General features: G+C 59.9%; 1 protein-coding gene across 1 annotated transcript in view; it reads left to right on the top strand.

The window, feature by feature from the left end:
• Positions 1 to 15864, top strand: part of RNF157 (ring finger protein 157) — a 54756-nt gene that overhangs the window by 26090 nt on the left and 12802 nt on the right. Inside the window, exons 3-8 of the mRNA XM_056115438.1 lie at positions 11965 to 12053; positions 13117 to 13263; positions 13509 to 13626; positions 14023 to 14089; positions 14253 to 14296; positions 14562 to 14609. Of these exons, the coding sequence (XP_055971413.1) occupies positions 11965 to 12053; positions 13117 to 13263; positions 13509 to 13626; positions 14023 to 14089; positions 14253 to 14296; positions 14562 to 14609 (513 nt within the window). The remainder of the gene's footprint in view (positions 1 to 11964; positions 12054 to 13116; positions 13264 to 13508; positions 13627 to 14022; positions 14090 to 14252; positions 14297 to 14561; positions 14610 to 15864) is intronic.

The following is a 15864-nucleotide window of genomic DNA, read 5'->3' as shown; positions in this document are numbered from 1 at the left end:
TGTTCTCTCTGACAGGGCTGCCCTGCCCTCTGCTTATCCTTCCTCCCTTGCCCCTTGCCCCCTCCCTCCGTCACTGATCGAGGGCTCCATTCCACCCGGGTACTATCCGGGCCAGTGGTCACCATCTGGAATCAAAGGCGGAGCAGCTGCGGCTGCGCCTGATGGGCGGATGGCCATGGGGTGCAGAGGTCAGTACGCAGGCCTCGAGCGAGGGCCTGAGAACTTTCCCCGGGAGCGGGTAAGGGGAACCCAGGTGTCCAGGTATGGCAGGCGAGAGGTGAGGGAGGCACCACAGTGTGCCAGGCCTGGGACCAGCTGCCTGGTGCCCTCCCCGCTTTCCCCAGGGCAGAGACGCGGCTCACTGGATCTTCACCCCCGGGTGGCAGATCCTCAGTGCCAGGGCTGGGGGGCCCCAGCTTTGCCCCTTTGGCAACTTGTGGGTTTCTGGTGCAGGTGAGGGTGGGCGGGGAGGGGGTCGTGCTGTTGAACCCAGTTCTTGGCCCCTCCCCCGCCCTAGGTGCCCACTGAGGATGCACAGAGCTGGCTGCCAAGCTGAGGGGCTGGGGGGGGCGAAGGGCTTGGGCTGGTGCCAGCCCCTTGGGGACTGCTCTCTGTGGGGCCTGTCCCCCAGATGTCAAGTGTGTGAGGTGGGACGGGGCTGCACCTCGTCAGCGGCTGGTGCGAGGGGTCCCAGGGACAGGAATTGTGGCCGGCCCCTCCCCTTGGGCCCTCCCTGTACGCCACATGTTTGCCCAGCACTGTAGATGCCACGCGAGCCCCGTTTGCATGGAGACCATGCGATCGCTCTCCTTTGGCTTTAGACTACCGTTTTTTTTTTTTTTTTAATTTAGATTTTTATTAGTGAAACACCATGAGGTACAGTTGTAGATTTACAAATTTTTGTGCTTGGGTTTCAATTACACAATGATCAAATACCCATCCCTCCACCAGTGCCCTTTTCCCACCACCACGGATCCCAGTATCTCTCCTTCCCACCCTGCCTCTGTGGCAGGGCATTCCCCCTTGTTCTCTCTCTCCTTTTGGGTGCTGGGGTTTGCAAAAGAGGCACTGAGTGGCAATCATTGGGAACTGAGGCTCTTAAAGGGCCCCGCAGCCCCGGTGGTAGGGGTTTATCCATCTCTGTGAGGGGTTTGCGATCCCAAGGGCTTGAATCCCGGCAAAGTATAGGTGGCAGCGTGACCATGATTACTTGGGTCCCAGCAATTGGGACACACCCTGGGAGTCTACACAAGTGCTTTTGGGGTTCTCCGTGGCCCACATTTCATTACTGATTCTTCATTCGTACTTTCTTTCTCACAAGTATTCAAAACCATCCTAACAGGTAGAATTTTTATTTTTAAGCAGGGACTCTAGTGGGGGCGGGGCGGTGAGGGCCACACCCAGCAGTGCTTAGGCCCTTACTCCTGACTCTGTGCTCAGGGATTCCCCCTTGGTGGGCTCAGGGGACCATTTGGATGCTGGGGATCGAACCCGGCTTGGCTGCGAGCAAGGCAAACGCCCTCCCCGCTGTGCCCAGCAGGGAGAATTCTTGGCAGAAGGTGCTCTTACTGTCAGTGCTCGCCACGAGCGTGGTCCCTGATGGAGACCTGCTTGTCCCTGTTTGGGGGCCACACCCGGCAGTGCTCAGGTGCTGCCCCTGGCTCAGTGCTTGGGGTTATTCATGGTGATGATGGGGACCATTCAGTGCCAGGGCAGAGCTGAGCCGGCCCGTTGAACCGTCTCTCTGGCTGCCCCTGCAACATCGCCTGGTTGATGTCAGCGGCCCACGGTAGATCCAGAGGCCCAGGGGACAGGCTCTGGGCTGGCGGGAAGTGGGAAGAGACTCGAGGGCCAGTCTTCACCCTGCAGCCCGTGGTGGGCCTGGGGCTCCCGGAACCCCTCCCTGCCGCCAGTGCTGCTGCACCACTGCCTGGGGTGGCCCCAGTCACTGGTGCTGGAGCCACAGCACAGCCAGGAGGGCGCTTGCCTGGCATGCAGCTGATCTGGGTTTGATCCCCGGCATCCTATAGGGTCGCCTGAAAAGTGATTTCTGAGTGTAAAGCCAGGAGTGAGCCCTTGAGCATCGCTGGGTGTGGCCTGATAACCAAAACCAATGGGGAAAAAAAAAAGCACAGCAGGAAAGATCCCAGCAGTACAGGCCACTTCACCAGCCTGAGCACGACGCCCTCAGCGACTGGTGCTTTTCCGTTGGTTACGGGACCTGGTTGTGCCAGGGTCCACTCTCCCTGCGCTTCCAGTTCCCATCTTCCAGCGCCCGGCTCTCCCTCTGACCTGCACGCCTACGGTCGGCGCCAGCGCGACCCTGCTCAGGCGTTTGACCTCCCAGGGGAGATGAGCCCAGGTCCACCGTGGGGACAGCCCCCCGGAAATGCGCGTGAGTCTGCGAGTCTCTGCAGCAGCCTGAGGTCCTGGCTGGGAAACGAAACAGAACCTCCCTAGAGGGATTTCCTCGAAGTGCCTGGGCCACTCGCTGCTGCCATGGGGCTCAGGTTTGCACGCCCCGCCACCACTTCCTGCCCCACGGCGCACCCCCCACCCCCTCACGGGAAGCCGGGTTCTAGTTCAGAGAAAGGTGAGCTCAGCGCTCCGCCAGGAACTGGCCCGGGGCCTTGCACGGTAGCGATGCTGAAGGAGGCTGCACCGGGCCGACGTGGCAGGGCGCATCTGAGGTTGGGTCAGGCGCCTAGAAGCCCATGCCCGCCTGAGATCCTGCCTGCCAGGGCCGGGTTTGTCTCAGAGAGCGACACCCAGGCCGGAGCAATAGCACAGTGGGGAGGACGTTTTTGCATGTGGCCAACGCAAGTTCGATCCCCGGCATCACATAGGGTCCCCCCCAGCACCACCAGGAGTAATTTTTGAGTGCAGAGCCAGGAGCAACCCCTGAGCATCACCGGGTGTGACCCAAAAAGCAGGAAAAAAAAAAAAGTGCGGTGCCCACGAGAACCCTGTAGCTGAGGCTGTGGTCGGTGGAGGAGCCGGGGCTGCGCTGGCCATTGCTTCTCTCAGCGGGTGTTGGCGAGTCCTACCCTCTGTTACCCCTTAAGCACAGTCCCGAATGGCTGCCCAGCATTAAACAGGTGAGTGACGCAAACAGCCGGACACTCAGGGCCCAGGGAGATGGGTTCCTTTAAGCACAGACCCCGGAGGGACTGTCCCCACAGCACTGAGAACGGCCCACCCGGGAAAGGCCAATTCAAAAGAATTTGTGGATGGGGCTGGAGAGATAGCACAGTGGGTAGGGCGTTTGCCTTGCACACAGCCGACCCGGGTTTGATTTCCCAGCATCCCATATGGTCCCCTGAGCACCGCCAGGAGTAACTCCTGAGTGCAGAGCCAGGAGGAACCTCTGAGCCAAAAAAAAAAAAAAAATGTGGAAAACTCTTAGACATGGTGGGGGGATTCTTGTGCTCTTTTGTTCTAATTATGTTCCCAGACCTCAGGCCCCACCTAGGTAAACATCCTCGTCAGGGGCCTGGGACTCAGTACCCCCTTTCTCCAGGGCTGACTGGGGGATGGGTAGCCTCAGCAAAGCCCTTAGACCCCCGTGTCTGGGCAGCCCCAAATCACCAGGGTGAGTCTTCTGGCTGGGGTGGGGTGGGGTGGGGGTGCGGGTACCCCCATGCAGGAGTGGGGATCTGGGGGGGGGGTTTCTGACACAGCCTGAGGGTCACATTCCTCCCTTGTAGGGTGCAGAAGTCAGCTTGGCCGTTTCGGCTTACAGACCAGCCACCCAGTCTATATTTGCATGACCAGAACAAGGGATACTGGCCCTCTTGTCCCGCTCACTGAGCAGCCTGGCCACAACCTCGTTGGTGGCGTCCTTCCAAGTGTGAAGGGCTGCTGGCCCGCTCCAGACCTGTCCTTGGTCCTTGTGTGGTCATCTCAGACATCTTTTTATTTATTTATTTTTAACTAAAATTTTTGCGATTTTTATGCATTTTATTTTCATAAAGTAGTTCACAATAGTTCATTACAGATCATATTCAAACACCCACTCCAGCAGCGAGCGTCTTCCCACCACAATAAGAGGGAAGTTGTGTGAAGGTTGTATTTCATTCTGGAGCCATTGAAGCCCGTATATAAGAGAATACTAGCACGTATGTTAAAACCAAACAAATGTGTGCTGCTTTAGGTACATCAGTGGGCTAGAGTATGAGAGGTTTGCACGGCTACAAATGTGGCCCCACACTCCAGGAAATACTGTATCGCTCTCTTCTGGGAGCTTTGTTTCATAGTCTCTGGGTCTTGGCCATGATGAGATTACATGGCGCCAGGGGCAGTTTGTGGGTGCGACTGCCAAGCTACTGGAAAACTGGGGAGCTGGGTGGAGGAGGCCCAGTCCTGACCCGAGCAGGCTTGGCATCTCAGCCCCAGGTCCCACATGCCTGGGTTTCTCTGTCGGTTCCCTCACGGGTGAGGCGCGTCCTAGCCTGTGGAGAGTGGCCTTGAGCATGGCTGCAGTTGGGTTCTGGAGGTTTTCGGCTGCCGGGGCTCTGCTGGGGTCAGGGAGGGAAACTCAATCCTCCCCCCTCTGAGAGGCCCCAGTGAAGACAGCCTGGCGCGAGGTCTGGAGATTCTGCACATCTCTTACTTAAAAGCGGTTTCTTTGTGGCCCGTCCGGCCGAGACCCCTGCAAGGTGCCCACAGCCGGACGCTGGGCTGAGTGGGCCTCTCCGGCCATTCCTCATTGTTTACTGCTGAAGTGAGGGCGACGGGGCCTGGCCTCCTTGCAGCACGGCGTCTCCCTCTCTCCTCTGCTTCCTTTCCTTTAGCGGGTGGGCGCACCATCCTGGGTCTGGAAGCAGCTCAGCACTGGGACCATGCTGCGTGGGGGCGGGGGGTGGCCTGGAGCTTCCTGACTCGGGGACGGGAGGGCAGGGGCAGGCTTCAGTGGGAACGGGGCTGTCCCAGGACTCCACGGTGCCTGTCCACGTTGCAGGGCTCCGGCTGCCCCTGTGAGGGTCCCCACTGAGCTAAGGAAGAACCAGGCCGTGGAGCAGGATGCGAGAGGGACCCTTGGAGGGGGCATTTTACTCTGCCGGGGGCTCTCGGTGAGGGAGAGAGGACAGACAATATTTTCTCTGCGTCTCGGGCTCGATCCTGTTCCAGTGGTGCCACCCTGGCACTTATCCCCTGTGCGAACCATCACTTGGCTGCCCACCGGCCAGTGGGCAGGGAGGCGCCCTGAGGAAAAGTGACCTGCCGGAGTGCATGCCACCCACTGTGCTGGGCCCACGCCCCCTTCCCTCTGGTCTCTGATCCACAAGGGGAACGTCTGGCCTCTGGGCTTACGTGATGACCCCTGGAGAGTGCTCAGCTCCCCCTAGATGGGATGCAAGTGCAGCCCTTGGGGGCAGAGTGATCGCAGAGCGGGTAGGGCATTTGTGGCCCACCCAGGTTCTATGCCCGGCATTCCAAGAACAGTCAAGAGTGATCCCTGGGGGGCTGAGCATAGCACAGCAGGTAGGGCATTTGCCTTGCACGCAGCCGACCCAGGTTCGATTCCCAGCATCGCATATGGTCCCCCAAGCACCGCCAGGAATAATTCCTGAGTGCATGAACCAAGAGTAACTCCTGTGCATCGCCGGGTGTGACCCAAAAAGCAAAGAAAAAAAAGAGTGATCCCTGGAAGCACTGGAGGTGGGGAATGGGCACTGGTGGAGGGATGGGTACTCAATCATTGTATAACTGAAACCCAAGTACAAAAATTTGTAAGTCTACAACTATACCTCATGGTGTTTCACTAATAAAATTTTTTTTTTAAAAAGTGATCCCTGAGCACCTCCGTGAGTGATCCCTGAGCACTGTCACTTGTGTCCCAGAACAACAACAACAAAAAAACTAAAACAGCCCTCTGGCCTGGTAGCATTGATTCACCAGGGCCTGAGTCCTCCCCGACACTGACCCAAGGCCTTACTGGGCAGTACCGGCCAGCCAAGAGTGCCTGTCAGCCTCCAGCATGGCTGTCTGGGGGAGGTCAGAGCAGAGACACGCTGGGCATAGACGTGTAAGCGTGTTGGGCCGGGTCCCGAGGAGAGGGCCTGTGTGCTCCCTCAGGCATGCGTTTCACAGGAACTCTGATTTGATTCTCTGGACAGACATCACACACCTCTGAGTTGGCCACCGGAAAGCTTTCTATTTTAATTATCAAGAATCTAATATAAGTTCCTTTTTCTTTGGGAGCAGGTCTTAGTTTTTCGTTCAGAGCTTCCCGTCCCGGGCACGCCTTTGGGACAGATCCATCTTTTTTTTCCTTTTCCTAAGATGCCTTTCAAGGCATTTCCTTAGGTCTCTTGTAGCCTTCTGTGCCCTGGCCTCTGGCAGTGGAAGATGAAGACTGGGGGGAGGGAGCGAGCGGGAGCCAGGTCCCGAGACTGGACGGGCAGCTGTGGCTGGACACAAGCCACCTCCCACTGCTCAAGCACCCGCTCCCGGTGGTGGGGCTGCGCAGGCCAGGAGCTCCTGGAAGGATCGTCCAGCAGGCACGGGTGCCACCAGCCTCCACCTGGTAACGGAGCCTCCCGTGGTTTCTGCGTCCGTCCCTTTAGGCCTGGACTGTGTCCATTTTTATAGACCATTGGGAATTTCTCCATAATTTACCAGCAGATTACCCTGTCCTCTCGTCGGTGGTGTGTGACCACGCATGTGCACGCACACACATACATACACAGGGACGTACACATGCACACTTGTGCACCTCTTCGTTGCAGTCTGATGCTTGCCACCAGGTGGCGCTGTGGGGGCGCCGGCCTGTTCAGAGGCTGCTCTGGGCAGAGGCTCCGCGGCTTCATACTGGGGCCCCTTGAGTGTGTCCGGCTGAGCTGGACTGGCTCGGGTGCAAGACCCAGCTGTGCCTTTGGTCAGTTACGGCAGACGGTGGCCTCTGCGACACTCACACCTAGGGTGCCCGGGCACCCCCCGAGAGCGACAGGAAAGCTTTCTCTGCCCCAAGACCCCTCGTGTCGGAGGGGACATGCCCACCACCCGCTGTCAGGGCCCCCGTGGAACCACCCTGGGACTCATCAGATCACCATGGTGGCACTCAGGGATCCCGGGGTCAGCGAGGATCAAATGCCCCCATCCACCTGCCAAACTGACATCTGAGGCCCTGTCCTTCCTCCAAGCCCTCAGTTCCTCCTGCACCTCAGACTCTGCTCCCGGGAGCCCCCAGCCCGGCAGGGATGGCCACTGCGGTGGGGAGGCGGGGGCTGTGGGTGGCTAGTGGCCTCTGAATCCTCTTTGTCCTTGGCGGGCTCTGGGGACCGCGTGGGGTGTCAGGGATCTACCCTGGGTCAGCTGCATGCGAGGCAAGCGCCCTACCTCTGTGCTGTCCTCTGGCCCTGAACTGACCGTTCTGAATTTAGCGTTGTGCGTGTGTGTTTCCTGCACAGAGAGAAGGGAGCTTTGTGTGCAGACACACACCCAGGCCTGGTGCACATTGGCGCCTCCAGAAACGGCTCCCCTCCACCCCCCCGTCTCGTCTCCCGGTGGATGACCACCACTGCCAGAATGTGCCCCTGCAAGAGGCTTGCTTTGGGCAGCGTCGTCTGGTGCAGTGAATAGACCCGGGGTGGGGGGTCTGAGCCTTACTCTGTCACAAAGGTCCCGGGCAGTCCGGCGTCCCCAGCCCGCCACTCCTCGCCCGGTGCCCCTCTTTGTTATGCCGGCGACGCTGAATTCTAGAAATGGCCCCTTGGCATCATTCTCACGACTGTTCAGTGTTTTCACGCCAGGAGGATGTCGAGGACACGGGCAGGCACGGACAGGCCCACACGGGGCTCGCGGCAGGAAGCCAGGCGGGGCCTTGCAGTCTGTGTTTCTCCTGTCCGGGGACTGTGGGCACGTCTGGGCCAGAGCGAAGGTCCTGCTGCCCCCTCTGAGCCTGCCCGTGCCAGGGCACAAGCTGCCCTCCCTGCCTCAGCAAGTCCACGGCCAGAGGAGGGAAGCAGGACCACCAGGAGGCAGGGCTGGTGCTGATCCAACCCATTCCCCGGGGCCGGTCCTGGCTGCTTTCGGGGGCTTGGACCAGGCTGAGCTCTGTCTCCCTTCGACCCAAGCAGCCTCACCCCTGCCCCTGGAGTCACACCCCTGGTTTTGAGTTTACACATGCGCTTCCTTTGCTTCGTTGTTGGTTTTTGTTTTGTTCATTTGGGGGCCACACCTGGTGGTGCTCAGGCCTCACTCCCTCCTTCCTTTGCCTTAAATGTAAATTTTTTTTTATTATTTACTTTTTTTTTGTTTTTTGGGTCACACCTGGCAATGCACAGGGGCTTCTCCTGGCTCATGCACTCAGGAATCACTCCTGGCGGTGCTCGGGGGACCACATGGGATGCTGGGGATCGAACCCAGGTCAGCCACGTGCAAGGCAAACGCCCTACCCACTGTGCTATTGCTCCAGCCCCCTTAAATGTAAATTTAAATGCTGGCGCCCGAGAGATACTACAGCGAGGAGGGTGGTTTCCTTGCATCTGACGCGGGTTCAAACTCCAGCACCCAATATGGTACCCAGAGCCCCATCAGGGTGATCCCTGAGTGCAGAGCCAGCGGGTAAGCCCTGAGCACAGCCAGCATGGCACTCCAAAACAAATACTAGTACTAATCAATAAATGTAATTCACATGCTGCATACATTAAGAAGCTACTGTTGGCAAGCAGAACAGCTCATTGAAAGACAGTGCATGGGGCTGGAGCAGTAGCACAGCAGGTAGGGCGTTTGCTTTGCACGCGGCCAACCTGGGTTTGATTCCCAGCATCCCATGTGGTAATTACTCCAAGCACCGCCAGGAGTAATTCCTGAGTGCAGAGCCAGGAGTAACCCCTGTGCATCGCCAGGTGTGACCCAAAAAAGCAAAAAAAAAAAAAAAAAAAGTGCAGGGGTTAAGGCGCTTGCCTGGCCTGCGGCTGACCATGGCCAGCTCAGCCCCCAAGTACCGCCAGGGGTCACTCCTGAGCCAGGAATTGCCCCTGATCACCCGCAGGTGTGACCCCACACCCTCCCCCTCCCAAACACAGAGACCGAAGCCTTCAGACTCCTAAGTGAGCTTTTCTGCCTCCCTCCCAGCTCCAGGCGCTGGAGGAGCAGATGAGGGAGGGCGAGGGGCCAAGGGCTCCGGGCGCACACCCGGGCCCTCTAGGGAAGCACGTGACACTCTCACCTCCGCCGGTTCCTTCTCTGCAAGCCTGCGCAGCCACCTGGTCTCCAGGGACTGTTCCCGGACGAGCTCAGTGCCCTCTGCCTCACCCGGGTCACCCAGGAGTGGGTGCGGGGCCAGGGGCGGCTGTCCCAGCCAGAGAGGAGGACTGATGACCAGGCACAGGCAGTCTTTCCTCTTTGCCTTCGTCGGGCTGTGCCATGTTTCCTGGCATCTCTCAATTGGCTGGTTAACTTCTCCCCTCTCTAGCCCCAAAAGCCCACCCCCTCCAGGAAGCCCTCCCAGATCACCTCAGCACGAGTCCCACACCCAGTGGTGCTCAGGGCTTACTCCTGACTCTCCTGTTCTGGGGTCACTCCTGGTGATGCTCGGGGGGACCCTGTGTCATTCAGGGGATGGAACAAGGTCAGCTGTGGGAAAAAGCCAGCTGCTTTACTCCTGTGCTAGGTCAGATCCCATGAAGAAATTCTTTTTGTTTTTTTTTTTTTTTCAGGAGTTAAACAAGATCCTTCTTGCTTTTGGCCTCACCCCTGTGGTGCTGGGGGTGGCTTCCGAGGATGCTCAGGGGGGACCATGTGGTGTCAGGGTTGGAACCTGGGCCGGTCGTGTGCAAAGCCTGGGCTGGTCTCTCCCCCTCTCTCCCTCTCCTAGGGAGCAGCGGGGTCAGCCTCCCAGCAGACTTCGGGTGGATTCTTTTTATTTTGGGGGGCAGGAATGCACGGAGGACACATCAGCGTGGGTCGGGTAAGAAGCGGTGGCCGACAGAGCAGATCAGCGGGCTCTGGGGGGTTCTGTTTCCTAGTTTCTCTTTGGCCCGGAGGGGCAGGGGTGAACGTGAAGGGGTGACTCACCCTTTTCTGGACCCAGGTGGGAGTTTCGGGTCCCTCCCCAGGACCTGTGCAGGGGCGCTGAGGACCTGCGCAGCTCCAGGAAAAATGTTAATCCCACGGTCATTTATTTGGGCTTTAGAATAGAGGTGCGCTTGTGTCGGATTTTCCTGCCTGATTACTTTCTGCTTAAGCTCATTTTTAAATGGTCTGAAATTCCTGGACTGTGTCAGCAGGGCAGGGCGGGCTGGGCAGGGGGTGGAGGCCGGCCGGGACTGAACCCGAGGCCCAGGTGCCCGCGGTGGCCCGGCCCTCTCAGGCTTTCCTGGGGAAGGGGCCGGCGGGGTCTGTGAATCTCACCCACGCGCCTCTGCGTGGTGGGAAGAAGCAAGTGCGGAGCGGGAGGGACGGGCCCCAGCCCACGGCCACGGCACCAAGCACAGGGCCCGAGCTCCAGCTCGAGACGCAGGAGGGGACCCACTGGCTCCCGCACGGAGCGGAAATGGGCTGGTGCGCGGGGGGGGGGGGGGGGGGGGGGGGTGAGAAGGGGGTTGGGCGAGGCCCAAGGGTCCTGAGCAACAGGGGAGAACCTGGGCTTGAAGAGCAGTAGCCTGCCTGCCTCTTCCCTCCCCCACTCCTCCCCCTCCCTCCTTCCCTCCTCCCTCCTCTCTCCCGCCTTCCTCCCTCCCTTCCTCTATCCTTCCTTCCTTGCTACTTTCCTCCCTCCCTCCCTCCATCCCTTTCTCCCTCCTTTCCTTCTTTGCTCCCTTGTTGCCTTCCTCCCTCCCTCTTCCCTTCTTTCTGTCCTTCCTCCCTTGCTCCCTTCCACCCTCCCTTCTCAGTTTCTGGTTCCGGGTCACACTCTGGCGTGGACGGGCTGCTCCTGGCTCCGTGCCCAGGGCCGCGCGGTGCCGGGGAGAGCAGCCGGGCCCCAGCATGAGACGGACGCACGGCAGTTCTCTGCCCCATCTCCCCAGCCTGGGACTTTCCGAATCTCTCCTCGCCTTCTGAGGGCGGTTCCCCACTGATCTCGTTTGGAGCTTTTCCTTCTATCTCAATGTCAGTTCCACTTGGAGCCAGCCTCTGATGGGGGGTCACGGCGAAGTGGAAGGCTGTGCTGAAGAGGCCGCCCCGCGGTGACCGTCCCCTGCTCAGGCTCCTGCTCCTCCTGCGGGCGGGTTCTCGGAAAACATGCGAGGGGAAACCCCGCGTGCCGGGCTCCCTGGGCCTGGGTAAGCCTTGTGAGCATGGTGGCGATCGGGGACACACACGTGCCCGCGCTTACAGCACACACACACACACACGTGCACCCACACTTACCACATACACACCACACACATGTACACACTCACCACACACACGCACCTCACACTCACTACACACACCACACACACACACACTCTCAACACACACACAGACTCACCACACAGACTCACTACACGCAGGCCTGCACACACCCACACACCCACACACCCACACTCTCCACACATACATGCCCACCCACACATACACACATGCCCATACCATACACCCACACTCACCACACACAGACGGCCCAGCCCCTACTACACACATGTGCCTGTGCCCACCACACACATGCCTACACTCACCACATATACACACGCTCACCACGTACACACACAGCACACAGGTGCCCATGCCCACACTCTACTTATATACACACATGCCCACCACACACACACACACACACACACATACATACATGTGCCTGCATTCACCACATACACACACACACACTTGTGCCCACCACACACAAACACACCTGCCCACGCACTTGGGCATAAACACGTACCCACACACAGAGTAGGTGTGTCTCTTGGGGTCTGTGTACGGCTCACTGTCACGAGCAAGTGACCATCCCAGGGCTTTGGCTCAGGGTCGTCCTGGTTGTTCCCTCGGGCACGTGAGGGTCTCACAGCGCGGCCGCCCCTCTGCTTCCCGCAGTTTCCGTACGCTGCGCCGCCCCCCCAGGAGCCCGTGAAGACGCTGCGAAGCCTCATCAACATCCGGAAGGACACCCTGAGGCTCGTCAGGTGAGGGGCCCCTCAGGCCGCTCCTTCCGGCTCCTTCCTGGTCCCTGACCCACCCACACCACGCCCATGTGGGGTCTGCGGGGAATGGGGAGGTCCTGCAGCACAGGAAGCCCGGGCACTGGCGGGGCTCCACACACCCACACACTCATCCACCCCACACACCAGACAAGCACACAACCCACACTCACACACACCCGCCCACACTCACCAGACACACATCACCACCCCCCACACACTCACACGTACCCACACCCCATACACACATTTACACACCGTCACACTCATACACACACACTTATACACGCACACTTATACAATCACATACACACTCACACATATATACTTATACACACACAATCACATGCACACTCATACACAGTCACACTCAGACTTAAACACACAGTCGCACTCATATACACACAGTCACATACACTTATACACACACACTTATACACACACTCACATTCATTCACATATACACTCATACATACACATACTCTCACACTTATACGTACTCATTTACTCACACTTATACACACACATATACATTCATACACACTCATTTACTCACACACACTTATACACACACATTCATACACACTCACATACATTCACACACACATATGTGCGCGCGTGGCTGTTCTGTCCGAGGTGGGGCTCTGGGGCCTGGCCAGTGCTCAGCGTAAGGACAGCTGGGATGCGGGCCAAGTCCGTCTGTCCGCTGTCTGGAGGATGCTCCCCTGGGGAGACGGGAGCATGGCCCGGTGTGGTCTCCAAACAAAACACCAAAAGACTCACCTCCTGGGTGGCGCTTCGGCATGGGCTGCGGTCTGGACACCCGTTGGTGTCCCCCACCAGGCCCCGGGCTGCTGTGCCCATCTGCCCCAGCCCAGGGGGACGTTTTTCATGATGGGGCAAGCAGCTGATGGCAAGGCAGTGTAGTCGGCATGTGAGGCCATCGCAGACACCCCGTGCCCCCAGTATGCCGTGAAGGAGACCACGGGCCATCCAGGGGGCGGGGGACAGGAAGGGCAGGGCCAAGCCCACAGCTTGTGCTTTCCAGATGCGCTGAGGAGGTGAAGGCGCCTGGCGAGGAGACGAGCAAAGCCAAGGCACACTACAGCGTGGAGTTCACCTTCGACACGGACGCCCGTGTCGCCATCACCCTGTACTACCAGGCCACGGAGGAGTTCCAGAACGGCATCGCCAGGTCAGGGGCCATGGGGGAGGACCTCGCCACACCCCGGAGGGTCAGAGAGCCTGCACGGAGGCCGACGCCAGTCTTGGCCAATTCGTGACTTTTCCTCGGAGCCTTCCCTTCCTGCCCCAGTGGCAGGGAGCCCCCGCAGGTCTGGGGGAGGACATGCAGACCCCCACCCCAAGCTCTTCCCGAGGGGCATGCACACAGAAGACCCCGGAGCATCCCACGGGTCCTAAACGTCCCTCTGCCCCCAGCTACATCCCCAAGGACGGCGGCCTGCAGTCGGAGACGGTACACTATAAGCGCGGCGTATGCCAGCAGTTCTGCCTGCCCTCCCACACCGTGGACCCCTCCCAGTGGGCCGAAGAGGAGGTGCGTGTCTTGTGGAGGTGGCAGACGGGCGGGGTTGGGGGGATCCCAGCCAGCTGCGGGGGGCAGGGGAGTCTGTATTGGCCTTTCTAAGGTCACGTGTCCCCCGCCCTGTCACCTGGCCCAGAGAGGGACGCGCCTGACCCAGCCCCAACCCAGGCTCTCGCCTCCCCGCAGGGGAGGATTAGGGATGACGGCCTTCAGCCCAGTTTCCTTTTTTTCTTTTTGGGTCAGACCTGGTGATGCTCAGGGGTTCCTCCTGGCTTTTCACTCAGGAGTTACTCCTGGTGGTGCTCAGGGGACCATATGGGATGCTGGGAATTGATCCCGGGCCAGCTGTGTGCCCTGCAGTGCTAGTGGTCCTGCCCCTCAGCCTGGTTTCTCCTCCTTTCCCTTCAGCTCGGCTTTGACCTGGACCGTGAGGTGTACCCGCTGGTGGTGCATGCCGTGGTGGACGAGGGTGACGGTGAGGGCTCCCTGCACATGCACCTGGGAGGGGTCCCTCCCTTGTGGGCGGCACCAGGCCACAGCTGGGCACCCAGATTGGGGGGCCGCTGCAGGTATCTGGGATGGGGGGTCGCCGAGGGGGCGCGGGGCCCTCCTGCCATTCCTCTCTCTGTCTCTCTCAGAGTACTTTGGCCACTGCCACGTGCTGCTGGGCACTTTTGAAAAGGTAAGAGGGGCTTGGTCAGGCCTCTGAGGGGTCAGGGAAGCCCCCGTGGCTCCCAACTACTGGCTGGCCTGGGCGTTGGCGACGGAGTCGGGAAGCTTCAGCCATCACAGGGCCGTGTTCAACGCTGGGGGCCTCGGTTTCCTCCTCTTGAAACAGAGGGGTGGGACTGGGCCCCTCCAGTGAGGCCCCGTGTTGCGCACTGGGGGAGTCCACGCGGGAAGAGGCCAGGAGGCCGGGCACCCCCCAACCGCCTGTCCCTTTCCAGCACACAGACGGGACTTTCTGCGTGAAGCCCCTCAAACAGAAGCAAGTGGTAAGGGCCGGCCGCTCCCCTGTCTGTCTGTCCGGCTGTCTGCCTGTCTGTCTGTCTGCCTGCCTTCACTTCTCTCGCTGTCTGTCTCCCGTTCTGCTCGCTGGTGTGTTAAGGGCTCTTCTTTCCCACCCGCCCCCTTTCTGGAAGTAAAGGGACAAGGGCAAGGGTGTGCTTTTGTGTGAGGGAGCCAGTGGGGTGACCTGAAGGGAATACTGATCTGGGGTGTCTGCTGTCCCATGGCCTGTCACCTGACTCAGGCCTCCGGAGCGCTCCTTTGTTGTACAATGCCAGCCGAGAAACATTTCAAGCCCAGGCCCAGTGCGGGGGCCGGTTGGGGGCAGCGGGAACCCTGGCCTACCTTCCCCCTCCGTTGCTTCCCTGGACCCCGCGCTGTGGCCGTCTGCGGCCCGTGAGAGCGGGGCTGGCCTGTGTCCCGGGGCTGGAGGCAGGCCCACCCAGCGGCTGAGCAGAGGCAGGGCAGAGGTGTGAAATGCAGAGGGCTGTGCGTTCCCTGGGGCCAGGCGCTTCCCCTCTCTGGGAGGCCTCCATCGGTGGCAACGCAGGAGTCTGACTTCGACGACACGCGCCTGCCCCAGTGTTTAATAGCCCGAACACTTTAGAGATGGGAGGAAGCCGACGCCCCCCCGCCCCCCAGCAGGCCTGCTCTCAGGGGGACGCTGGCTGGAGGGTGGGACGGAGGGAGCAACAGCTGGGAGGCAGCCTGGAGGCGGTGCCTATGTACCCTGGTGCCCAGGAGTGGAACAGGGCCTGGACACACGCCAGAGGACAGCAGGGAGGGTGCTGGCACTTGCCTTACACGCGACCAGCACTGTTGGGTCCCCAGAATCCCACGTCAGCCCCCCGAGTCCCCCCAAGAGTAGACCCTGAGCATTACCGGATATGGTCCCCACGCCTCACCCCCCAAAAAAATCATCAAACAGAACGGGGCTCGGGAGACAGTACGGCAGGGAGGGCCCTGGCCTTGGTGCAGCCAGGCTGGGTTCGATCCCGCCACTGCATAGAGCCCCCTGAGCCCCGCAGGGAGTGATCCTGAGCACTTTAGGTGTGCCCTTCCCCAGAAAACCTGAAGCAAGAGAGAGAAGTGCTGGGGGGGCAGCGCCCCACCCCTACCCCTCTTACACCCCTCCGCATCCTCCTCTTCAGTCTTGCCCCTCTTGACACACCTGCCCCGCGTCCCTCTCTGCCGTGGGGCTTCCTTCCCCCGCTTTCCTCCCTTCCTCACTGTGGGCTCCAC

This window comes from Sorex fumeus, unplaced genomic scaffold (genome assembly GCF_029834395.1).
Source record: "Sorex fumeus unplaced genomic scaffold, SorFum_2.1 ptg000029l, whole genome shotgun sequence".
Classification (NCBI taxonomy): Eukaryota; Metazoa; Chordata; class Mammalia; order Eulipotyphla; family Soricidae; genus Sorex; species Sorex fumeus.
The sequence above is the reverse complement of the archived record's forward strand: the minus strand, read 5'-3'. Positions and strand labels throughout refer to the sequence as shown.